Raw genomic sequence first — 24,303 nt, 5'->3', positions numbered from 1 at the left:
TTTTAATATTTCTGAGGTCACATAACATTTTTAATTGCACCTTTACAGCATATTAAAAAGCAAAAGTGGAACACTATTGGGAACAGACTATAAGGTAGGAATTATACTAAAATTAGGTCAAGCAAATCATTTCTTAATAGTTAGAACAGATTACTGACTATTAAAGGAATTTATGAACCAGATCTTCTGATAGAAAGATTATTACTATAATGTTTAGAGCTGTAATTGTGAAAGAGGCTTATAGTTTTACATATTAATGGGAGCATTAACTTGCCATACAAAATCTGAACTAAGAATATTTTACTTCATTCTATTTATAATGTCTCCACTAAATAATAACCTAAGGAGAAACACAATTCTACTTTGATTAACAATATTACTCAATTAAAAACTAGTGTTAGCAAAATAAGTAGAATGTTGATTGATATACAGACAGACAGATCAACAGATCCAACTTTGGGCACTTTTACCATAATTCTTTAGCATTAATGGAGCACATTAAATATTGGTACCATTATTCAAAAAGTACAGAAAACTAACAAGTATGTCTTCCTGCCTTCCTAAAAGCACAACACCGAATAATTTCAGCTCAGCTGTGTATTTTCAATTTCTTATATATTTTTGTTGGCAAAATAAGGGCAAGAATTCTTAAATACAGTTTAAAGCAGTGGATTGGGGCTCTCTCCTCATTCTAATTCATTATTCTTCTACCTTAAAGGGCAGTTCCAATCCAAAAAGCACTCTGCAGAACAGCCTCCTTTGCATATTAAGATTTATAGCCAATCATTTTAGTAACTTAAACTTTTAGTTACTTTTTTAGCACTGAAAAGATAACATAGCTATGGGATAAGAATTTGGATTCTGTTTCTTTTTGAATCAACAGCATTCTTTTGTCAATTACATCAGTTCGAACCCACTGATGGCAAGAGGACTACACAGGAGTCACTGTGAACAGAATTTGGAAACAATTAAATTTGCAGATATATTCCGTATTGTTCCAAGTATAGGCCGCTCCTGATTATAAGCCGCACCCTTAAAGTTTGGTGATATTTTAAAAAAATTAAATTTTTAACTTTTTTTAACTTAAAGAAAATATACACATTAGTAGAACAGTAAAACAGTATTTTATTTAATGAATAGGAAGACATGTACCAGTATTTTTAACACTTTTAACACTTTTGGTAGTCCTGCTTTTGACGGCATATGTTATATACTCAGAAATATTGAAAACTATTTTGTAGTTATACTGTAAATAAAGAAGGGAAAAGGAATGGACAACAAGGAGACTGATGGGAACAGTTCTCACCCTCTCCCCTGCACAACAATCAACAACATTAGCAAATGTTCTTAGGGTTAGGGATCATGGCCCCCTCCCCGAACTCCTGCCCCATCCAACCCCCCACGTTCCTTGACACTTCCCCCCACCCCAGGGACCCCTGCCCCATCCAACCACCCCTTCTCTCTGTCCCCTGACAGCCCCTGGAACCCTTGCCCCTGACTGCCTCCCACCGCCCCATCCATCCCTTGATCCTTTCTAACTGCCCCACCAGGACCCTTGCCCCTATTCAATCCCCCTGTTCCCTGCCCTCTGACCCCCCCAACCCCTATCCACCCCCCACCCCAAACTCCCCTGCCCTCTCTCCAACACCCCCTCCCTGCCCCCTTACTGCGCTGCCTGGATGTGGCTGGCGGCACTACAGTCCGGCCGCGGCTGGAGCCAGGAGCCCCGGGATGCTGGGCCGGGGCAGGAGTCACGCGGCCGGAGCCTGGAGCTGGAGGATGTGGCAGGAGCCGGACGGCCAGAGCCAGGTAGCTGGCCGGACAGAGTAGGGCGGCCGGGAAGGGATGCAGGGCCGGGGCCGGAGCCGGGCGGCGGGGGACGCGGGACCGGGGACGGGCGATGCGGGGACGGGCGGTGGGGGACGCGGGGCTGGAGCCGGGCGGCGGGGGACGCGCGGCCGGGGCCGGCGCCGGGCAGCGGGAGGCCAGGCAGGGCCGCCCAGAGAATTCCGGAGGCCCGGGGTCTTCGGCGGGGGGGGGGCCCTTCCATTCCGGGACCTGCCGCCGAAGTGTCCCGAAGACTCGCCGCGGGGCGCTCTCGCCGCCGAATTACCGCCGAAGCGGGACCCGCCGCTGAAGTGCAGCCCAGTCTTCGGTGGTAATTCGGCGGCGGGAGGCCCTGCCGCAGGTCTTCAGGGCACTTCGGCAGCGGGTCCTGGAATGGAAGGGCCCCCCGCCGCCGAATTACTGCCGAAGACCGGGCTGCACTTTGGCAGCGGGTCCCGCTTGGGCGGTAACTCGCCAGTGGGGGGTCCTTCCGCCACGGAGCGGAAGGACCCCCCCCCCCCGCAGGCGAAGACCAGGAGCAGAAGAAGCTCCTGCGCCTGGCCCCGCAAGAGTTTTCCGGGCCCCCCAGAGCGAGTGAAGGACACCGCTCCGGGGGCCCTGAAAAACTCTCGTGGGGGCCCCTGCTGTGCCCGGGGGCAAATTGCCTCCTTTCCCCCTCCCCCCCTGGGCGGCCCTGAGGCCGGGGCCGGCGGAGGCGGGTACACGGGGCTGGAGCTGGGCGGCGGGGGAGGCGGGGACGCGGCCGGGGTGGAGCCGGGCGGCAGGGGAGGCTGGGACGTGGCCAGCGGAGGCAGGTACGCGGGCCTGGGGCCGGGGCGAGGCGGGTACGTGGCCGGGGCTGGAGCCGGGCGGCGCGAGGCCAGGGCCGTCGGAGGCGGGTACGCGGGGCCGGGCGGCGGGGGAGGCGGGGACACGGCTGGGGCAGCCCAGAGCCCTCTGATTCCCCGCCGCGGCTGGGATTTAAAGGGCTCTGGGCTCCCCACCACGGCGGGCAGACCGGAGCCCTCTGATTCCCGGCCGCGGCTGGGATTTAAAGGGCTCTGTGCTCCCCGCCGCGGCGGGCAGCCCAGAGCCCTCTGATTCCCCGCCGCGGCTGAGATTTAAAGGGCTCTGGGCTCCCCGCCGCGGCGGGCATCCCAGAGCCCTCTGATTCCCCGCCGCGGCTGAGATTTAAAGGGCTCTGGGCTCCCCACCGCGGCTGGGATTTAAAGTATTTTTATTGTTTTTTTTTTTTGCAAGATCCCGATTATAGGCCGCACCCCTAGTTTAAAGACTTAAATTAGGGGGGAAAAGTGCGGCCTATACTCGGGACAATACGGGGTAAGTGAGATCCTAGTTTGTCCTCCAGAAGCTTTGCTGCTTGTGATGCTGCATGAGAAGGCAAGACGCAACAAGACTGTAGTTATGGGTGGGTGGGAGTTAGGAGTCTATAAGTTTGAACGGGGATTCAGTGTCCTGGGAAACTGTGACATATCAGGTGTTATTTCCTGGATTTTAGAAGATTTTAGACAAGAAATTTAGGCCAAAAAATAAACTAAATACACAAAAGATTGTCTACCCACAATTTATTTAGAATTCTCGAATAATTCACCAGTGGCAAGTTATATTGTGTTAAAATACCAAAAGCCCTGGGCTCCAAAAATACACATACCATTCCCATCAACAACACACTCACACAAACTCTGAAACTAAAACAGTGTCAGCACTGATTTATATGTTTCGGTAATGCTTCATTTTTTAACATAAAGCCAGGATGCCTTCTTTCCTGTATGTAATGTAAAGCCATTAGACTGCCCTGCCCACAATCAGGTCTTGCAGAGTTTTCAAATTCCTCACAGAAAAGTGTCCTACACATCGTGTTTTATATTTTGCCATGTTCTCTCTCTCTCTTTTTTTTAATCTTCTTTCTTCACTCCACTACCTTCTGTCTCTGGCCCCCATGTCTTCCAGGTACGGAGGGCATGGGGGAAGGGAGACACTAACTCTCTCCCTTCCCAGTTTTCTGTCTTCCTCACGTTTCCTCTTATGAGTGCACTTCTTTCTCCCCTCATCTCCCACAAGCCCTCGATCAGAGTTTTCTTTCCTCACTGCCTCCATGCTACACTATTTCTGCTGGCTCCCTCGTTTATTCTCCTCCATTCTGTTCACTCCATCTCCACGTTGTCTCCCTGCTCCTAATCCTTTCTTTGTATTCCAATTTCTTTCACAAAGTTTCCTTCATCTTTTTCATTCTTTTTCACAATGTTGGGGCTTCCTTATGCCTCTTTGTATTTATTTCTCTTCTCTAGCCCCACGGTCCTTTCATTTTGTTTCCTATCCATTCCCTTCCCCATCTCCACTCTCAATTCTTTCTTTGTCCAAACCCATCACAGTTCTCTTCTTGGCCTTAGTATAAACTCTCTACCTCCCCAGACTTTTGAATCCATTATATAGCCCGAACAATTAACTTCCCTTTCAACCTCTCCTCCCAAGGGAAAAATGAACCTATGTTCACAAGGTGCTAGAACTAGGAGTAGAAGGGGTGCTGCAGCACCCCCTAGCTTGAAGTGGTTTCCATTATATACATGGTGTACTGTTTGGTCCAATGGCTCTCTGCACCCCCACTATACAAATTGTTCCAGTACCCCTGCCACATCCAGTTTATATGCAGGTTCTAATGTCTCTGCCCCACAAAGGCTTAAGCTTAGGACAAATCTCCTTCCTCCCCAATGCCAGGAAATGTCGTTGTGTGTTGGGAGGGAAGAAGATGCTACCTGCCCAAGTTCAGGCAGAGTCAATAGAAATCCTATTTTATTCCCTGTTGCAGGGTGCCTGAGGTGCCCATTTCCCAGCAGGGAAGCGGCCAGAACTACTCTCTTCTATCCCCATGCATCAGCCAATGGGGCCACTTCTGAGCTGCTGCTGCGAAGAACTTCCTGCTCACAGAGAGGATGTGGCTTCTGAGGGCTCTGAGAGCTACAGGGGAGACAATAAGAAGAGATGGTCTTCCCTACCACCTTCTTGCCTGCCATTGGCCTGAAACCCACCTTGAATGTCACAGCGGAAAATGATATTGCTTGTCTGGCATTTAGCAAGAGCATTTTTTAAAAAACATGTATGTGTGTATGTGTGTTTACATGTAACCAGAATGTATTTGGCAAGGAGTCACCGAGAGACAATAAATATGCAAACCCACAATACCATTTTTACACAGTCAATTTTCAGAGCAGAGCCTCACTCTTGGCAAAATACTAAGGTCAGCTGTTTAAAGGATCAATAGTGCATGAAGTTAATGGCTTAAGCTGACTTTCTCCTTAATTGTCAAAAGTGAGGGGAATGGAAAACTCTAAAAAGTAGCAAACTTTTAAATGTAAAACCTGAATTCTTATGAAAGAATTCCTACTGCATATTCTGAGCAGAGTCACACTCTCAGTAGCTTGCTTACACTGTTTAAATTTTATTAAAATAGTTTGGAATGGGAAGCTTATGTGTGATAAATCCTCTCCTCTAATAAGTTAGTGAGAAGACAGGGGATAGAATGAAGATACACCTCATAAAATGTACAGGCCAGATTTTTTTTGTTTGTTTTCTTTTTTGTTTTGATTCATTTTTTTCCCTATTCCCCTCTAGCACACATATATTTTTGCTGAAACAGGATACTGTGAAAAGTCCACTTTGCTTTTCACGTAGGAACTATCAGGTGCATCATCAATAATGCAATTTGATGGATTTATTGTTAAAGTTATTGGCTTTCAACTAGCATTAATATATATTTTCTACTTAAATCTGTATGGTCTGTGAATAATTAAACATGATTTTAGCTAGACTGCCAATAGGAGAGTGGCTTGCACATAGAAGAAAATAAGGGCAAAAGTGTTTCTTTCAATAGTAGAACAAAGTGCCACATTACTGAGAATCATAAAAGGCATTTGAATGAAGTCAAGATAAAGAAAGATCTGTATGTGCACGGGTTTTTCTAGCATATAGCATCGATTCGTTAACATGCTATACCATATTTCCCTAAAATATGAGATACGGTAGTTATAATTAGCTGAGTACAAAAACCTACCCTAGATGAATTTTTATTTTCTCTCCTGACAAATGCATGTATCTTTATTAGAGGAGGGTGGGAAATAGTTTTTGTATCCCACAGGAGTTTTCAAGGTTTCAATTTTATTTCCATTCCCAAATTGTGATAAAAACTCAAAAATTGAAAATTTTCATGAACCAGTAATCCAAAAATAATTGTGGGTCAGGTCAACTGAAACCTTTCATATGGATAATTTCAAAAAGTTTCATTTTTATTCTGACTTTTTTATTTTATTTGTGTGGGTGGGTGGGGGTGTATTAACTATAATTTTGAAAAGTCATTTTGAACCAAAACTCAAAACCTGTCATTTTAAAAAAGTGTCAAGATGGGACATTTTAACAAATTAAAAACTATTTTTCCATTTTTTTCAGATGAGAAGATACTTCTAAACTGACCCTTTATCACAAACAGTTTCGGGTTTGACAAATTGGCATTTTTCAACACACAAATATTATGTAGGAAAATTCCTAACTAGTTCTAATTTTTATTAATGTAGATGGGGTAAAAATAAATGTGCATTAAAGTTGCTATTGAAAACTGAGAATTAATAGTGTAGGATTTTTCTTTTTGTTTCAGCTGTTTTTTTTACAATTCCAGTTTTTTACTTCAAGCTCATTAATATGATCAAATTATAAGCATTACCTCATTTTCTCGCTAAGTGGTGAAACCTCACCACTGGGTACAGCTAAGGAGTGCCTGTGTGCATTGGGAATCCTCATTCACCAAAACTATAGAGCAGCAATGGAGCTGCTCAGAGACCACTACTGCACCCTCAGTGCTACCATACATCCTGAATGTGCTGCATCACCTTACACAGGGAAGGAGGATAACTAGTACCCACTTCCCTGGCCTTCTCCCTAAAGAAGTTGGAGGATCCCTAAAGAAGTGGAGTACAACTGTGAAGCATATTGCTGGGGCAGAAAGTTTGGGCAGGCTCTTGTGAATTCTGCCATATGCTCCTTGCCTTCCCACCTGCACACAATGGAAATGCAGCAGTTTGACTATGTTCAGAGTCCTCTGCACTCATGGCAGAAGGGCAGAGAGAATTTGGTCCCGTAAGAAAATACCCAAGGGGATTGATAGTATGAGTAATTTTCTCAGCGGAACATATTAGTGTGTTCTTCTGGTAAGGAAAAGAGAGATTTAATTTACGAACATACTCAAGTGGTTTGTCAAATCAATGCAAGGTTGAGTTTTCTATTATTGAAACACACTATTGGAATCCTATTCATTTGATTATGGAATATACTAAAATTAGAAGTCTGAATCAAAATTGTTCATTGTGCAGAATAACACTAAACAAACATTCTAAATTTGCTTTCTGTTCAGAGTGCCAGTCTATGAGTGTAAAACCAACAGGACATTCATCATTACAAGATAATATAAAAGATTTTTCCAGGTAACATTTGCCTCCAGAGACTTGTAAATAAAGCTCTTGCTCTATCCCAACCAAATAAAAGAAAAGTGCCTATCATTATAATCTCAGATAACATTAGCTCAGGAGGACTTGCTTGATTTTCCAGTAGAAAGAGCTCAGTAAAATTGACACACAATTTTAAAATCAGTTGAGACTAGGTGTTCCTGTTATTTATTAGGAAATATACTAAGCCATCTGAAGTGATGTAATGATTACCTGTTTTAAAATGCCTGCTGCCATTTCATGACTGCAGTCAAAGATCACATGGAACTCCTTGCCTCTTTTCATCTCCTTTAGTAAAGGCTTAGCATCCTTTGTGTCAGCTGGTAACTGACGGATTTTTAGTCTCAAGTTGTACCGCGATGGAGCCTTAATGAGCTCTTGTAATCGAATGAGGCCTTAAAGAAAATATGAGGGAGACAGGAAAGGAAAATTATTGAAACTAAAATGAAATGAACCTGGCAAGAGAAAATAGCTTATTACAAAATATTTGCAATTTCCTGATCTTCCCCCTTCTTATGTGTACACTAAAGTGTGTATAAATTTGTGCTTAAAGAAACGTCTGGACTCCCATTGCTTTCTTGTCACAATTCTTTTTTCTTCATTAATATTAATAGACAGTAAGCAGCCTGAGTTAGGATTACCTTCAGGAATGCAGACAAATCTTCCTTTTGCATTTTCTTGAAACTATGCTATTCCTCTCTAAAGAATATATATAATTATTCTAATTCAATTAAAGCAATATCCCAGACTAATAGTTTGCAATCAGACTACGCATTCTCATGACTAATCTATCAGGTTTATATACACAGTTGTAGTTCATGACAGCACCATGGAACATTTTCACATAATCCACACCAGGCTACTAACAGAGTTAATTTCTCTTTCTTAATTATACAATTAACAAGCAGCTTCAAAAGCACAGCAAAAGGGGGAATAGAATAAACAATAGGCTTCATTCCTCTTTAACATACTACAAAACATTTTGAATTACTTATTTTCCCCCTTCCCCTCCGCCCATGGAGTAACATACATGGAAATTTCTCAAAAATCTTTTAGTTGAAATCAATGTGACAGTGCAGAGTTGGTTTACAGATCATTGGTCTGTGACCAATACTAAACCTCATGTTCTTTAACTCTATTGAAAATGACAGCGTAAAAGCAGCTCTTCCCTAAAGTAACAGTTCATTTCAGTGTTAGCAAGAAAGATGTATTCTTATGGGTAAACTTTCTCCCTGGCATGTGGAGAATTGGGTGTGCATAACTCACTGGCAGTAATGGCTGTTATATGCCATCAGTATTGCATATGTGATGCTTGGGATCAATTTTCCACCTACAGAAGTCAATGAAATTCTGTCTTTGACTTCAGCTGGAGCAGGATCAGGCCCTAAAAGATACCTCCAATACCTAAAAATTACCTACTTCCTTTCAAGATAGAGATATTAATGGAGAAGGTTTATTATTATTCATGAAATTATGTTAGCTGTCATGCATTATGATCATGTGTAGCTTAACACAGAACAAAAAGCTGAAAATTCACCTTAAAATTCTATGTAGATATTATGCAATAGCAGATGCTATCTTACATTCATTTGACCTGTGGAAAACTTTACAAAATGTTGTCCCTCGCCTATAGTTAGTGTGTTTTGATTGAATACTTCATGCAGCTAAGTGTTAAAGAACAGTGTCAGAGGCAAAATGCCATGTACTTTATTCCTCTTAATATCTAAAATACAATTATTTTATCTGAAAAACTGAAAAACAATTTAACTTAGCATGAAACTGTATTATATTTTGAGTATACCACTGGACAATATTAAAGCTTTAACAGAGAGCTTAAAACATACCTCTTTTCATCATACTTAATTCTTTATTGCACTTTTTAAGGATATGTACATAATACCCAGACCTCTGGTTCTTTGATCTGCATGTAAATATCACCTTCTCCGTGCAGGAAATAGAATCAGTCACCTCTGTGGCACCATTTTCTCTTTTTTGGACACTGTAGAGAAATCTACATGGGGGCAGAACCACACTGGGGATGTTGCAGGCCATGGCCCCAGAGTAAGGCCACATCATTCTCCTGACACTTCTGCACAGATTACGTGGAATAGGAAATACTACCTAGCTACCTTCTCCATTAATCCTTTCTGTGTTGGGACAAACCCTTACAAGGGGTTCAGAAGGACAACTGCTGCAGGTGCAGAGGCCTTGGAAGGGTGGGATAAGCTCCCAAGACCCCAAACCCAATACAGGGACACAAGGACTCTACAAAACTGTCCCTTGCTTCCTCCTTTAACAATATATCCTTAGTAAGCAACTTAAAAAACCCCAACAATTTTAAACCTTATTCCGCTAACGTAACTCTAAATCATCTCTGATTTTAAAAATTCACCTTGCCAAGTCCAAAATATGATTTAATTGGTTGTTCTACTTCAAAAAGGAAAGTAAACAAACTAAAATATTAAACACTGAAAGTGTTATTTTTCTGTGCTCAGTAACGACTATTCTAATTTTTTTTTTAACAAACTATCGCATTCCACATTCTTGGATATATATTTACACACTCAAATCAGCATTGCTGTATAAATTACATTGCATTGGTTTAGAAAATAGCCTGAGGCATGCTGGATGGCTCAGGAAACACCATGAGACATAGAACCTTTTACATGTAGGTTTCTGGCTTGAAGATGATCCAAAACAGTAGTTAGGTGAATGCCTTAATATATGACCACTGATTAGTTACCTCTGTGCAATATATTAGTGATCCCAGCCAACTTCTGAGTGGACAGACTTCCAGCTCACAGAAATACCATTACATTCATTAGCACTCTTTCTGCAGAGATGCCATGTGCTGAATAGACATGGAGACTGAACCACTTTCTCACCACTACTCATAGTCTCTGCAGGTTAAGACACAGGATAAGGATAGATGTGCTATACCTGATTTGGAGGTAAATAGCAGGTGTCAGTCCACAGGGTTGTAAAACCAGAACATTAAAAACTTGGCTAAATACTTATTTGCCTGACGCGCTGTAATGACACCTAGAGCAAATGAATGAAGTTATTTCTTTGTCGCATAAGTGGGTGTAACACAGCCACTTACTTAATGACCTTGAATAAAGTAATAAGTTCGTTTAAAAACATATTTATTTTTATTTAAATTTATAAATATCTCCAATGCAGTAAGCAGGGTTTTTTTCCCTCTCCTTTGAATCCACTTCTGCTTGCCAATACACACTTTCAGTACACAGTCAGGAAAACCAGAATGGATCTGCTACAGCATCCAAGATATCATCTAGTTGTGTAATGGATAAGAATCCTTTAATGTGACTTTATTTAGTTTTGCATAAGCCACACAAAATCTGGTGCTGCCATCTTTTTTCTCAACCAGAATGATAGTTGAGGCCAAGAACTGCTTGAACTTCAATTATGCCTTCCCCAATTATGCTTTCCTCAATGGCCTATAAGGCCTCTCCTCTTTTTGCTACTGGTAACCAGTGAGGTGGCTATTTGAATAGGCTGGCTTCCCCCAGTATCAACCTTGTGCTGGACCAATGCATAGAACCTATGTCTTTGTTGGATTGGGAGAACCTAACCAAACAGTCTAACCTGACCTAACCAAAAAGTCTCTTAGGGTGTGTCTCTGGGCCCCTGCACTTTGCTGCCCAGCTCTATTCCTGGCCAGCTCTATCTAAGAGTATTCCAACTTTGGGGTCCCAGAGCCCAGGCTCCAGCCTGATCCCAAACATCAACACTGCATTTTTATAGCGCCACAGCCTGAGTCAGCTGATGCAGGGCACCCCCAGCTGTTTTACTGCAGTGTAAACATACCCTTAGATAGAATTGGTTGGGAATTTTTTGAGAAAGCATTTTTTAAATTTAAAAAAAGGTTAATTGATTGAAACCAAAACTATTTGAGAATCACAGTTGGTTTCAATGATTTTTCTTACTTAAAAATTTGGGGGGGGGAGTTCTGAAATTGTCAAAATTTTTGTTTTGATATTTTCTAAATGAAATATTCTGGTTTTTCAATTTGAAATGACTTTCCATATGGAAATTCTGAGTTCTGACAGCTCTACTATCACCATCAGCTGGTAGTACCAGATACGCAGTATAAAGAGATTCTGAGATCATGTCAGTATTTTAAAGCTGCTGACCATTTCGGGGTTCTAAGAATCTTAGTCGAGCTAAGAGAAAATGTCTATTGAGTAAAATTCAGATTGGATATAGAAAACTGGTGTAGGAAATATGAGCCTTTCATTGGAAAGAAGGGTCCCCTTACTACAGGGACAGGTCCTGTCCAGCAGTATCTCAAGGGTGTACCAGTGGAGCACATTTGTGTTCATATACTTGGGTTTCTGCCTGAGACAGAGTCTGACAATAAATAATTGGTGGTAGCTATAGACTAGATTACAGGCCATAGACTAGATTATGGCCTGAAATATACCCAATAAGGCACCAAGAGGCTATGACAGTAGCAGAGGTTCTAGTGAATTAATTCTTCACCAGATTTGTGATCCTGGGTGTTACACACAGGTCAAGGGAGAAACTTTGAATCCAAAGTGTTTCAGGACGTTTGTGAGATTCTAGGGATCCATGAAACTGACACCACACCTGTGCACCTGCAATCAGATGGGATGGTGCTAAGATTCAACAGGCCTTTGGGGGTTCAGCTGGCTACATTTGTATCACATTCCTTTTGATAGTTTATAGTAGAGCTGTCAAAGAAAGCAAAAGTGTAACCCAGCACTCCTAATGTTTAGGCATAAGCTAAGGATCCCAGCAAACATTATGTATAGTGTTCCTGAAGAGGAACAAAGATTTGAATCATTTGGACTATGCAGAAACCCTCTAATCCAAAACTGAAAAAGTGCATACCTTCCCTAGAGAAAATCTGAGGATAGTCTCTGGCAAAATTAAGCACCTAAGACACAGGTCATATGGGGAAAATTTTAAAAGAGGGGAACTGGTCTGCTTCCACAAATACTAGGAGAAAGAAGAGTAGAGAAGCTAGATAAAACCTAGGGAAGGACACTATACAGTACCAACCCAACTAGATGAAATGGTGTACTCGATATAGTTGGGAGTTATCCATAAGGATCATCAGCAGAGATATCCAGGGACAGGATTTTAGCATAATTGCCCAATAACTGATAATATGGCTTTGGAAACTGAGGCTGGAATGGTTCTGAGATGAGTTCTCCAGCCGGTTTCACTAAAACTATAGACATTCCTTGGGATCCTGAAATTCCAGATGATTGAAAGGAAGTCAGGCAGAGAGAGAGAACAAGTCCAAAGATGTTTTGATGGAAGTGAAATTACATTGTGTCGGTGGTGTGAAACTGAAAAACACGATGTAACTAGTTACGCTTATATCACTTGTAATTTAAAAAATATTTATTTTCTTTCAGTTTTGGATGGATCATACAGGAACTCACCATTTTAGACTCCATCGAGATGATGGGCAGTGTGGATATGCTGGGGCTGGGTGAAATCTTGTTGATGCTGGTGGCTGTGACAGCCACCTTTCATTCAGGACAAAAGTAAAAAAGCATGTAAGCTTACTTTATCAAATAGCTCCAAAAATAGGAGCCATCACCCAAAACAAGGGTGACATGCAAGGCTGAAATAGTTGAGCTATTTGATGTAAAGGAGTTTCCCTAGAGACTCAATGCAAATTCATGGGGGTGAATATTTGATGGAGCAGTGTGGAGCGAGTGAGAGAAGGAGCAGAAATACCACAGAAGCACACAGCTAAGGCAACAAGGAAGCTCCAGAGACTGCTAGAGATGTACGTGTAGCATGACCCTGAGAAAAAGCTAAGAGAGGGAGCTTTTTGATAGAGAGCTAGTTGAAAGACATTTGGAACTGTAAGCAAATGTGCTGTCTCCTGCTGTTTGATGCATACTGTATTCAGGGAAACAGGACTTTATGTATTTTATTTACTATCTTGAGTACTAGACTAGACTTAGACTTTAAGGTCAGAAGGGACCATTATGATCATCTAGTCCAGGAATCGGCATCCTTTCAGAAGCAGAGTGCTGAGTCTTCATTTATTCACTGTAATTTAAGGTTTCGCATGCCGGTAATACATTTTAACATTTTTAGAAGGCCTCTTTCTATAAGTCTATAATATATAACTAAACTATTGTTGTATGTAAATTAAATAAGGTTTTTTAAATGTTTAAGAAGCTTCATTTAAAATTAAATTAAAATTCAGAGCCCCCTGGACCAGTGGCCAGGACCCGGGCAATGTGAGTGCCACTGAAAATCAGCTCATGTGCCACCTTCGGCATGCGTACCATAGGTTGCCTACCTCTGATCTAGTCTGACCTCCTGCACAATACAGGCCATAGAATCTCACCCACCTACTCCTGTAATAACCCCCTAACTTATGTCTGAGCTATTGAAGTCCTCAAATCATGGTTTAAAGACTTCAAGTTGCAGAAAATCCTCCAGCAAGTGACAACCTGTGCCCCACACTGCAGATGAAGGCAAAAAAAAAACCCAGGGCCTCTGCCAATCTGCTCTGGAGGAAAATTCCTTCCCAACCCCAAATATGGCAATCAGTTAAATCCTGAGCACGCGGGCAAGACTCACCAGCCAAACACCCAGGAAAGAATTCTCTGTCCTAACTCAGATCCCACCCCATCTAACATCCCTTCACAGGTCATTGAGCATATTTACCTCTAATAGTCAAAGATCAATTAATTACCAAAATTAGGCTATCCCATTATACCATCTCTTCCATATACTTATCAACTCAAGAAAGAGATCTTGGAGTCATTGTGGATAGTTCTCTGAAAACATCCACTCAATGAGCAGCAGCAGTCAAAAAAGCAAACAGAACGTTGGGAATCATTAAGAAAGGGATAGATGATAAGACAGAAAATATCATATTGCCTCTATATAAATCTATGGCACGCCCATATCTTGAATACTGCATGCAGATGTGGTTGCCCCATCTCAAAAAAGATATACTGGAACTGGAAAAGGTTCAGAAAAGAGCAACAAAAATTATTACGGGTATGGAATGGCTTCCATATGAGGAGAGATTAATAAGATGGGGACTTTTCAGCTTGAAAAAGAGATGACTAAGGTGGAATATGATAGAGGTCTATAAAATCATGACTCATGTGGAGAACGTAAATAAGAAGGTGTTATTAAATCCTTCTCAAAACAAGAACTAGAGGTCACCAAATGAAATTAATAGGCAGGAGGTTTAAAACAAACAAAGGAAGCATTTTTTCACACTACACACAGTCACCCTGTAGAACTCCTTGCCAAAGGATCTTGTGAAGGCCAAGACTATAACAGGGTTCAAAAAAAGAACTAGATAAATTCATGGAGGATAGGTACATCAATGGCCATTAGCCAGGATGGGCAGGGATGGCATCTCTAGCGTCTGTTTGCCAAAAGCTGGGAATGGGTGACAGGGGATATCCATGATGATTAACCTGTTCTGTTCATTCCCTCTGTGGCACCTGGCATTGGCCACTGTTGGAAGGCAGGATACTGGGCTAGATGGACCTTTGGTTTGACCCAGTATGGCCATTCTTATTTTCCTTGTAAAGAACCAGGATTGCATCAAAGAAATACCTGACTCCATCAACAATTTGTCTCCCTAACAGAAACCCACAAGATCCCAAATATTGGCTAACCACTCGGTTCAAAAGAGGCAACAATACAAAAGAGTTAGCACTGAATTACCCTGAACTATCCTCTCCTGATTGGTTGTGATTCCCTCAAGATAGGAAATTAATCAGTTCGTGGAGCAGTATGAGGAAAGTACAGCATAAGAATTGGTAATGCATATACATGGTATGGATAAATATATGACTTGTGGTTCCACAGCTGTCAGGACAGCATCTTTAATAAATACTAATCCCACCTTAACCATTTTTAATGAAAAATTAAGGCTATGACACAAACCAACAAACTGCAGACATTTTAGAGTTCAGACTGTTTGTTTTTTCTCAGTGGTGCAAGTTAAGAATGGAAACCCAGCTTTACATTTTCATTTGATAGTTTCTGCTAGTTTATTTCAGTTGGATACTAATCTTAGAGTTATAAATTCCAAGGGCTGATCATCTACTCTGACCTCCTGTATTACACAGGCCATAGAACTTTCCCAGAATATTCTCCTTCACTTCCTGTCCTAAATTGCCATATGACGTTGCTCCCGTGTGTGCTATTAAACAGCTGTCGAGATTGCAGTTCAGTGGTTCAGGAAAAGATTCCCATAAATAGATAAAGGTAAAGTATTCATAGATTCTTTTGGAAAAAAGCTGCCTTATAAATGTAAAATATTATATTAGAAGATGATCAATGAAAAAATTACAACTACCCAACTCAGAAATGGTAAAACATTGACAGCTACTTCCTTTCAAAGGAATTCAGAAGGAAATTTTTCATTGTCTCCTGAATAAGCACCATCAGTTGTGTTTATAAAGCTCAACTGAATTATGTAGGCCACAAAACATGTTCCAGTGAACTAAACGGTTCACTTTGGTAGTCCACTGGGCCATAAGCTACAATAAATATTTGTTCATCCCTGTTCAGACTTATAAAATAAATCCATGCTGGCACTAATTCAACAGTTTTCAGCTTGTAAGGCTCCCTGGGGAATGACTTTGAAGAGCAAAAATCTTTCACTAGCAGGAGCTGCTATCTCTTGCTTAGGATTTCAAGGATTCATCACTTTGTGGAAAATGAACAGTACAGAGAATTGAAGCTAAATCTGAAGGAGTAGCTCTCACTACAGTTACCCTACAAAGAAATGTTTCACAAAAGAACGATAATACAGTACTTAGTATCCATTTACTCATTGTTCTTATGTGTACATAACAGCCCAGACTTGCAAGCTGCTGAGCAACATCAACTCTCACTAAGATTTTAATGAGAATTCAGGTTGTTCAACGTTTCTCAGGTTTGGGTCAAACTTAGAAAGAAAACATGCTTGTGCTCATACAAAGTGAAGGCTGAAACTCATGCCTGAAAATTGTGTCTAGGGATTTCATTGGTATGATTAGAGAGGTTACAGGGGGAGAGGGATAGTTCAGTGGTTTGAGCATTGGCCTGTTAAACTCAGGGTTGCGAGTTCAATCCTTGAGGGGGCCACTTAGGGATCAGGCCAAAAATTGGTCCACCTAAGTGAAGGCAGGGGGCTGGATATTATGACCTTTCAAGGTCCATTCCAGGAGACTGGTATATCTCCTATTATTATACAGTAGAGCCTTTTTAACATAATTTTTGGATCCCAACTACTAGGCTACAATAAGGCTCTAATATTTATGTGCTGCAACATTTAGATTAAGCAGAGCAGAGGATGAGGGCTGCTTATAGAGCTGTAAGGAAAAGCTTGCACATGGATATCTTTCCAGGTAGCATAATTTTCATTTTCCTAAGGAATACAGTTCATGAAAGGAATCCTCAGAACAAAGTATATAATTTATCTGGTGCTAAAGACCATCCATTTTTTGTAACTTCCACCCATTCCCACACCCCAGTGATAATCTGTATGCAGCTTGGCTGATGGCTAAGCTTTTGGAGAACATTGTCTTCTAATCATTTCAGTTTTCTTAGTTTTTTTGTTTTCTTTTCTGATTAAACACGTGTGTTGTGGCCCATGATTTGGGTACCAACCTCTGATAAACTTTAAAGTCCTGCCAAAGCTCATATAGAAATTACCTCGCCTTATGTTCCTTTACAAATGTTGTGGTTTGCTTTGCCTTCTGCTGTGCTATCAGTGCTTGGAGTCTGGTTTTCCAGGACCAGTGATAGCACATGCTGCCTTTAAGGCTTTCATCTTTATAATTCGCTCCCTCTATCTAGGGTCCAAAAGAGACCTAGTTTGGAGAATTTAAGAGCAGTTTTTTGTATAGGCAAGCTTCTGGGTGTACATCCCTCTGAAATTCCAAGGCATGCATGAGGAACATGCCTCTGTTGATGCAGCATTTACTGTTGTCTGCTACAATCCACTTCTTCCTCATCCTCACTCTCCTCCTTTGGGCTGATTTATGCCTGCAGGAAAGGGGCAGTGCCTGCAATTGCATCCAGCTGCTATACTTAGGGATAATTCCTCTCCACCCTTTCTTTCCATCGCCCACTTCATGCACATGTACAAGGCCTAAACAGGCCTTAAGTAAAAAAAATATAATATAGGTATTCAAGACTAGGAAGAAAGTTATTTTTGTAAAGTTGCACTAGCTCAGAAGATCCCCAGCCCAACACATTTCAGTTTATTCATAGACTTTATTATAGTATCTCATACAAATAAATGAAATGGGCAGGCAGGTGGTGCAATGACACACCTTTGCCTTTGAGGCCAGCAGTGGAAAGGGAAGGAACACTATAAAACTGAGAATTTTGTCCCATCTGAAGCATTTTGAGGAATGAGTGCCCTATGTTTCAAAGCAAGTTGCATGCAGCCATTTTCAGCAAATAAATTTCCCAGTGTGGGGCTTCAATTAGGGGAGGAATAAAAGAAGGAAATTGGAGGAGAGCAACAAAACAATTGATTATTTTATCATTTTGAATTATATCTTTGTGCTGACTAATTCCAAACTTCAGCCTTGAGCATTTCAATAGAACTGACTTACAATATAACCACATAGAATACATCCCTGCAGATGAAATTCTGACCACTTATTTTATTGGTACTGCAGGATCCCACTATGATGAAAGGAAAATAATTTGGGTAGACAAGCTATTGAAATAGCTTTACAGCAGCATGGAAGTGAAATAGTTGTTGTATTTGGGGGCTCCCACTGGCCACAGTTCGCCACTCCAGGCCAATGGGGGCTGCAGGAAGCAGCAGCCTGCACATCCGTAGGCCCGCGCCGCTTCCCGCAGCCCCCCATTGGCCTGGAGTGGTGAACCGCAGCCAGTAGGATCTGCGATCGGCCAAACCTTCGGATGCAGCAGGTAAACAAACCGGCCTGGCTCACCAGGATGCTTACCCTGGCAGGCCGCGTGCCAAAGGTTGCTGATCTCTGATCTATCCCTTTCTTAATAATTCCCAGCAGTCTGTTTGCTTTTTTGACTGCTGCTGCACATTGAGTGGATTTTTCAGTGAAATATCCACAATGACTCCAAGATCCCTTTTTTGAGTGGTAACAGCTAATTTAGACCCCATCATTTTATATGTATAGTTGGGATTATGTTTTCCAATGTGCATTACTTTGCATTTATCAACACTGAATTTCATCTGCCATTTTGTTGTCCAGTCACCCAGTTTCGTGAGATCCTTTTGTAGCTCTTCACAGTCTGCCCGGGACTTAACTATCTTGAGTAGTTTTGTATCATCTTCAGATTTTGCCATCTCACTGTTTACCCCTTTTTCCAGATCATTTATGAATATGTTGAATAGGGCTGGGCCCAGTACAGACCCCTGGGGGACACCACTATTTACCTCTCTCTATTCTGAAAACTGATCATTTATTCCTACCCTTATATAAATTATGTTCATCTATGTGTCTGACAATTCTGTTCTTTACTATAGTTTCCACCAGTTTGCCTGCTACCGAAGTCAGGCTTATTGGCCTGTAAATGCCGGGGTCACCTTCGAAGCCCCTTTTAAAATTCGGTGTCACCTTAGCTATTCTGCAGTCATTTGGTACAGAAGATGATTTAAATGATAGGTTACAGGTGACAGTAGTCCTGCAAACTGGAAGTTTAACATAAAATATATTTTATTGTGCCACTGAAACTTTTACGTGAGTAATCTGCCACTGAAATAGATGAGCCTGTGAGATACAGGTCTGTCGCACCATACGCGCATTTAACATGCGCAATTTCAGCTTTACGTGTTTGGCAAAAACAACAGCAAAAAAGAGAAAAATAACAATTTTAATACTGTACCTGTAGTGCTGGAGATTCTGCGCGCCATTACACTCAATGTAATTTTGACTATACGCTATTTTTGCTTTACGCGCTGACTGCGGAACGTAACCCCAGCGTAAGATGCGACAGACCTGTACTTTAAAAAACTCTACTTCCAGTCTCTGTGTGTGTGTTTTTGAAAGGTTTAACTGTTGCCCTAACTAACTTATTGATAAAGATCTATACATCTTAAAATTCTGGTTAATATTTAAAAAGGATTTTAAACTAAACAAATGTGAAATCTTCTATGTATCAATGGGAAACTTGTTTTGCTTAATTGCAAGCATACTTGAATATCTTGAATTTCAAACTTTGATTTAAGAACAGGAGTACTTGTGGCACCTTAGAGACTAACAAATTTATTTGAGCATAAGCTTTCATGGGCTACAGCCCACTTCATTGGATGCATAGACTGGAATATATAGCAAGAAGATATTTATATATACAGAGAACATGAAAAGGTGGAAGTAGCCATACCAACTGTAAGAGGCCAATCAATTGAGATGAGCTATCATCAGCAGGAGAAAAAAAACTTTTGAAGTGATAATCGAGATGACCCATAGATGGTGTGAGGATACTTAACATGGGGAAATAGATTCAATTAGTGTAATGGCCCAACCATTCCCAGTTTCTGTTCAAACCTAAGTTAATTGTATCTAATTTGCATATTAATTCAAGTTCAGCAGTCTCTCTTTGGAGTCAGTTTTTGAAGTTTTTTTGTTGTAAAATTGCCGCCTTCAAGTCTGTCACTGAGTGGTTAGAGAGGTTAAAGTGTTCTCCCACTGGTTTTTTAATGTTATGATTCCTGATGTCAGATTTGTGTCCATTTATTCTTTTGCGTAGAGACTGTCTGGTTTGGCCAATGTACATGGCAGAAGGGCATTGCTGGCACATGATGGCATATATCACGTTGGTAGATGTGCAGGTGAACGAGCCCCTGATGGCGTGGCTGATGTGATTAGGTCCTATGATGGTGTCACTTGAATAGATATGTGGACAGAATTGGCATCGGGCTTTGTTGCAAGGATAGGTTCCTGGGTTAGTGTTTATGTTGTCTGGTGTGCGGTTGCTGGTGAGTATTTGCTTCAGGTTGAGGGGCTGTCTCCCAAGGAGGACTGGTCTGTCTCCCAAGATCTGTGAGAGTGAGGGATCATCTTTCAGGATAGGTTGTAGATCTTTGATGATGCGCTGGAGAGGTTTTAGTTTGATTTGGACTCTGAAGATCAGATTTTCAAAAGTGCACAGCACCAGCAGCTCCCATTACTCTCAATCTGGGGACAATGTGGGTGCTGAGCACAGTTGAAAATCTGACCATTAGATTCAGTGTACAAGGTTGTGAGAAAACAGAGCAGAAAGGGGGCACAGGGACCATAATTAATGGGAAAATTAGATATGATTTGTAAATGTTATGGCCCAACAACCCATTTATGCCAGCCTAGATTTAAATGGTTGGTTTCAGAGTAGCAGCCGTGTTAGTCTGTATCCGCAAAAAGAACAGGAGTACTTGTGGCACCTTAAAGACTAACAAATTTATTGAAGCATGAGCTTTCGTGAGCTACAGCTCACTTCTTCGGATGCATAGAATGGAACACACAGACAGGAGATATTTATACATACAGAGAACATGAAAAGGTGGAAGTATGCATACCAACAGGCAGAGTCTAATCAATTGAGATGAGCTATCGTCAGCAGGAGGAAAAAAACTGTTTGAAGTGATAATTAAGATGGCCCATAGAAGGTGTGAGGAGAACTTAACATAGGGAAATAGATTCAATTAATGTAATGACCCAACCATTCCCAGTCTTTGTTTAGACCACAGGTAATTGTGTCTAGTTTGCATATTAATTCGAGTTCAGCAGTTTCTCTTTGGAGTCTGTTTTTGAAGTTTTTTTGTTGCAAAATTGCCACCTTCAAGTCTGTCACTGAGTGGTTAGAGAGGTTGAAGTGTTCTCCCACTGGTTTTTGAATGTTATGATTCCTGATGTCAGATTTGTGTCCATTTATTCTTTTGCGTAGAGACTGTCCAGTTTGGCCAATGTACATGGCAGAGGGGCATTGCTGGCACATGATGGCATATATCACGTTGGTAGATGTGCAGGTGTACGAGCCCCTGATGGCGTGCCTGATGTGATTAGGTCCTATGATGGTGTCACTGGAATGGATATGTGGACAGAGCTGGCATCGGGCTTTGTTGCAAGGATAGGTTCCTGGGTTAGTGTTTATGTTGTATGGTGTGCGGTTGCTGGTGAGTATTTGCTTCAGGTTGGGAGGCTGTCTATAAGCGAGGACTGGCCTGTCTCCCAAGATCTGTGAGAGTGAGGGATCATCTTTAAGGATAGGTTGTAAATCCTTGATGATGCGCTGGAGAGGTTTTAGTTGGGGGCTGTAGGTGATGGCTAGTGGCGTTCTGTTATTTTCTTTTTTAGGCCTGTCCTGTAGTAGGTGGCTTCTGGGTACTCTTCTGGCTCTGTCAATCTGTTTTTTCACTTCAGCAGGTGGGTATTGTAGTTTTAAGAATGCTTGATAGAGATCTTGTAGGTGTTTATCTCTGTCTGAGGGATTGGAGCAAATACGGTTGTATCTTAGAGCTTGGCTGTAGACAATGGATCGTGTGGTGTGCCCGGGATGGAAGCTGGAGGCATGTAAGTAAGTATAGCGGTCAGTGGGTTTCCGGTATAGGGTGGTATTTATGTGACCATCGTTTATTAGCACAGTAGTGTCTAGGAAATGGACCGCTTGTGTGGATTGGTCTAGGCTGAGGTTGATGGTGGGATGGAAATTGTTAAAATCACGGTGGAATTCCTCGAGGAATTCCTAGATTTAAAGTTGGTTCTCCTATCCCAGGGACATACCTTGTAACTTGAAGGAAAATATCTCCTTTTTAAAACTGAACCATTCAATGTGTGTGTATGTTGTGGGGGGAGTACTTAAAATTACATTTTGGAATGCATACTAGTGCTGAAATCTCTGTGATACCAAGTGAGGAGGCTAGATTTATGGTTAAGACACTGGACCAGGACTCAGGAGATCTGGATTTAAATCCTGGCTCTATCACAGACTTCTTCCATGATGGTCTGCAAGTCACTTAATCTCTCTGTTCCTTCTTTCCACACAACTTAATGTCAAACTCCAATCCCGCTTTGTGTTCCTTCATTTCAACACAGCCATAGGGAATTGTAGTGTAATAACTAGCTGCCAATTGTAGTGTAATAACTAGCTGCCATATTTTTTCTTAAATGTATAAGGGCTGAATTTTAGTCTCCATGCCAAACCAAAGTACATATGTGCTCTCCTGTCTTGTGTTTGGGTTCCAATAGCCATTCCCTACTCCTTCCATTATTAGCATCAACCCTGTTCCAAAGCCACGGCTCTTCAGCACTTGAAGAGCCCACATGCAACACAGTCCCCTGGGAGGGTATCAATCCACTGTGCAGGGTTATAGCAATTCTGACTTTTCTACATTTTCTATTCCCCCACATAAAGCAATCACACTGGTCTAGCTTTAAAGGGTCTCTGATCATGGAGCAGGGCAAGTTTGGTCTTGAAGCATGAGCCATAGTGTAAAGCCCCCCCCCCACCCCCACCCCGAGGAACCAGTTTTAACTATGTAGGGGGTGAAAAGGCAACCAAAAATTAACTCAACAATCTTCTTACCAATAATGTTAAACAATAAATCCTGTGTAGTAAGATGAGAAACAAGATGATAACAATATATACAATACTTAATGTTTTTTCCAGACAGGGTCTCTGTCAGTTTATGTATCACTTAGCTGAACATGTGGCTTTGAATATATTATCATAGCACAGGCTTTGAAGGTATTTTTTTTTTAAGTTCGGTGGTTGCCAACTGAAATATGTTATGAAAACTTCTGCCTAAACTGCTAAATAAAGAAGAGGACAATGACAACTAAAGTTACTCTGCATTTCAATGAGAAAGTCTCAGGCACAGAATTTAGTTGAGAAAACTATGTTCTACAATATGGCTGACAAATATGAGAGGGAGAAATTAATGAAGGCAAGGAGAAAAAAGCATGATCTACTATGGTACAGGGAGGAAGTCAACTCTTTCAGCATCTCAGCTTTCAGAATCAAGCTCAAATGATGGAGCAAATAAAGCCAACCTTTACCGTAAGAGGAACAGAGGCAGCAGTACTGTACCAGTCAAAACTTCAGGATGCTTACAGGAAATAAATACCTACTAGAAATTCCAGTAGACCTAGCTGGACATGTGACATTGTTGAAAATTTTCAACTGGAATTTTCACTAGAGTAATAGGAATATTGGCTAACCAAATTTATTTTGGGAGAACCAAAACAGTGACATTTTTGTTGCAAAAGCTGACAGAAGAAGAAAAGAATGATTCTAAAAATGAAGCTAAAAAGATTAAGATGGGAACATTTGATCTGAGACTGTGCAGTAAAGAACAGTGATTCACACAGTACTAGACATTTTAATCATATTTAACACCTTCTTTAAAACTAGAGGACAAACTTATGATACTGAAATGTACGTGAAAAATACAGGTAGTATAGTTAATTGTAAATTGTTTAAATTTATGATGAACTCAGGATGTTATAGCTAGTAGTTTTCTCTTTTCTCCTCCTTATTTTATTTGTCTTTTGTCTTTGTTTATCTGTTTTGAATCAGTAACAAAATTTCAATTTGGCACTTATAGGATTCTGTATACTAGAAAGTAGGCTTTTCGAAGAACCAATTCTAAGTAGTCAATATTCCACAAGACTTAAAAATTCTTAAGTGTGTGTCTTTTCCTCTGAGTGGCACAGTACAATTTAAATTGCCATCTGGAGTAAATTCATTTAATGATCCAATATTTTCTGGAAATATTGGCCCACATCCTGTTCTCATTGAAGTCAATGGCAAAACTCCATCAAGCCCATTATATTTTTTTAAATAATTTTTAAAAAAACCCTTGTATTCTGATCTTTTTCTGAAAAGAAAATTTGAGTCATGATCAAACAGGGCCCGATTTGACTCAGGGTATGGCTACACTGGCGATTTGCAGCGCTGGAAAGCCTCCACCAGCACTGCAATTAGTAAGTGGCCACACCTGCAGGGCACTTCC

The 24,303-nt window shown here is 41.3% G+C and overlaps 1 protein-coding gene across 13 annotated transcripts in view; it reads right to left on the bottom strand.

Moving 5' to 3' along the window:
* GRIK2 (glutamate ionotropic receptor kainate type subunit 2) overlaps positions 1–24,303 on the bottom strand; it is a 604,939-nt gene that overhangs the window by 385,547 nt on the left and 195,089 nt on the right. For all 13 annotated transcript variants that reach the window (XM_045011187.1, XM_045011179.1, XM_045011186.1 and 10 more), the window contains one exon: positions 7,551–7,732. In XM_045011187.1, coding sequence (XP_044867122.1) covers positions 7,551–7,732 — 182 coding nt within the window. The remainder of the gene's footprint in view (positions 1–7,550; positions 7,733–24,303) is intronic.

Source organism: Mauremys mutica, chromosome 3 (genome assembly GCF_020497125.1).
Source record: "Mauremys mutica isolate MM-2020 ecotype Southern chromosome 3, ASM2049712v1, whole genome shotgun sequence".
Taxonomy (NCBI): Eukaryota; Metazoa; Chordata; order Testudines; family Geoemydidae; genus Mauremys; species Mauremys mutica.
Note: the sequence above shows the minus strand (reverse complement) of the source record. Positions and strands in the feature narration are given on the sequence as shown.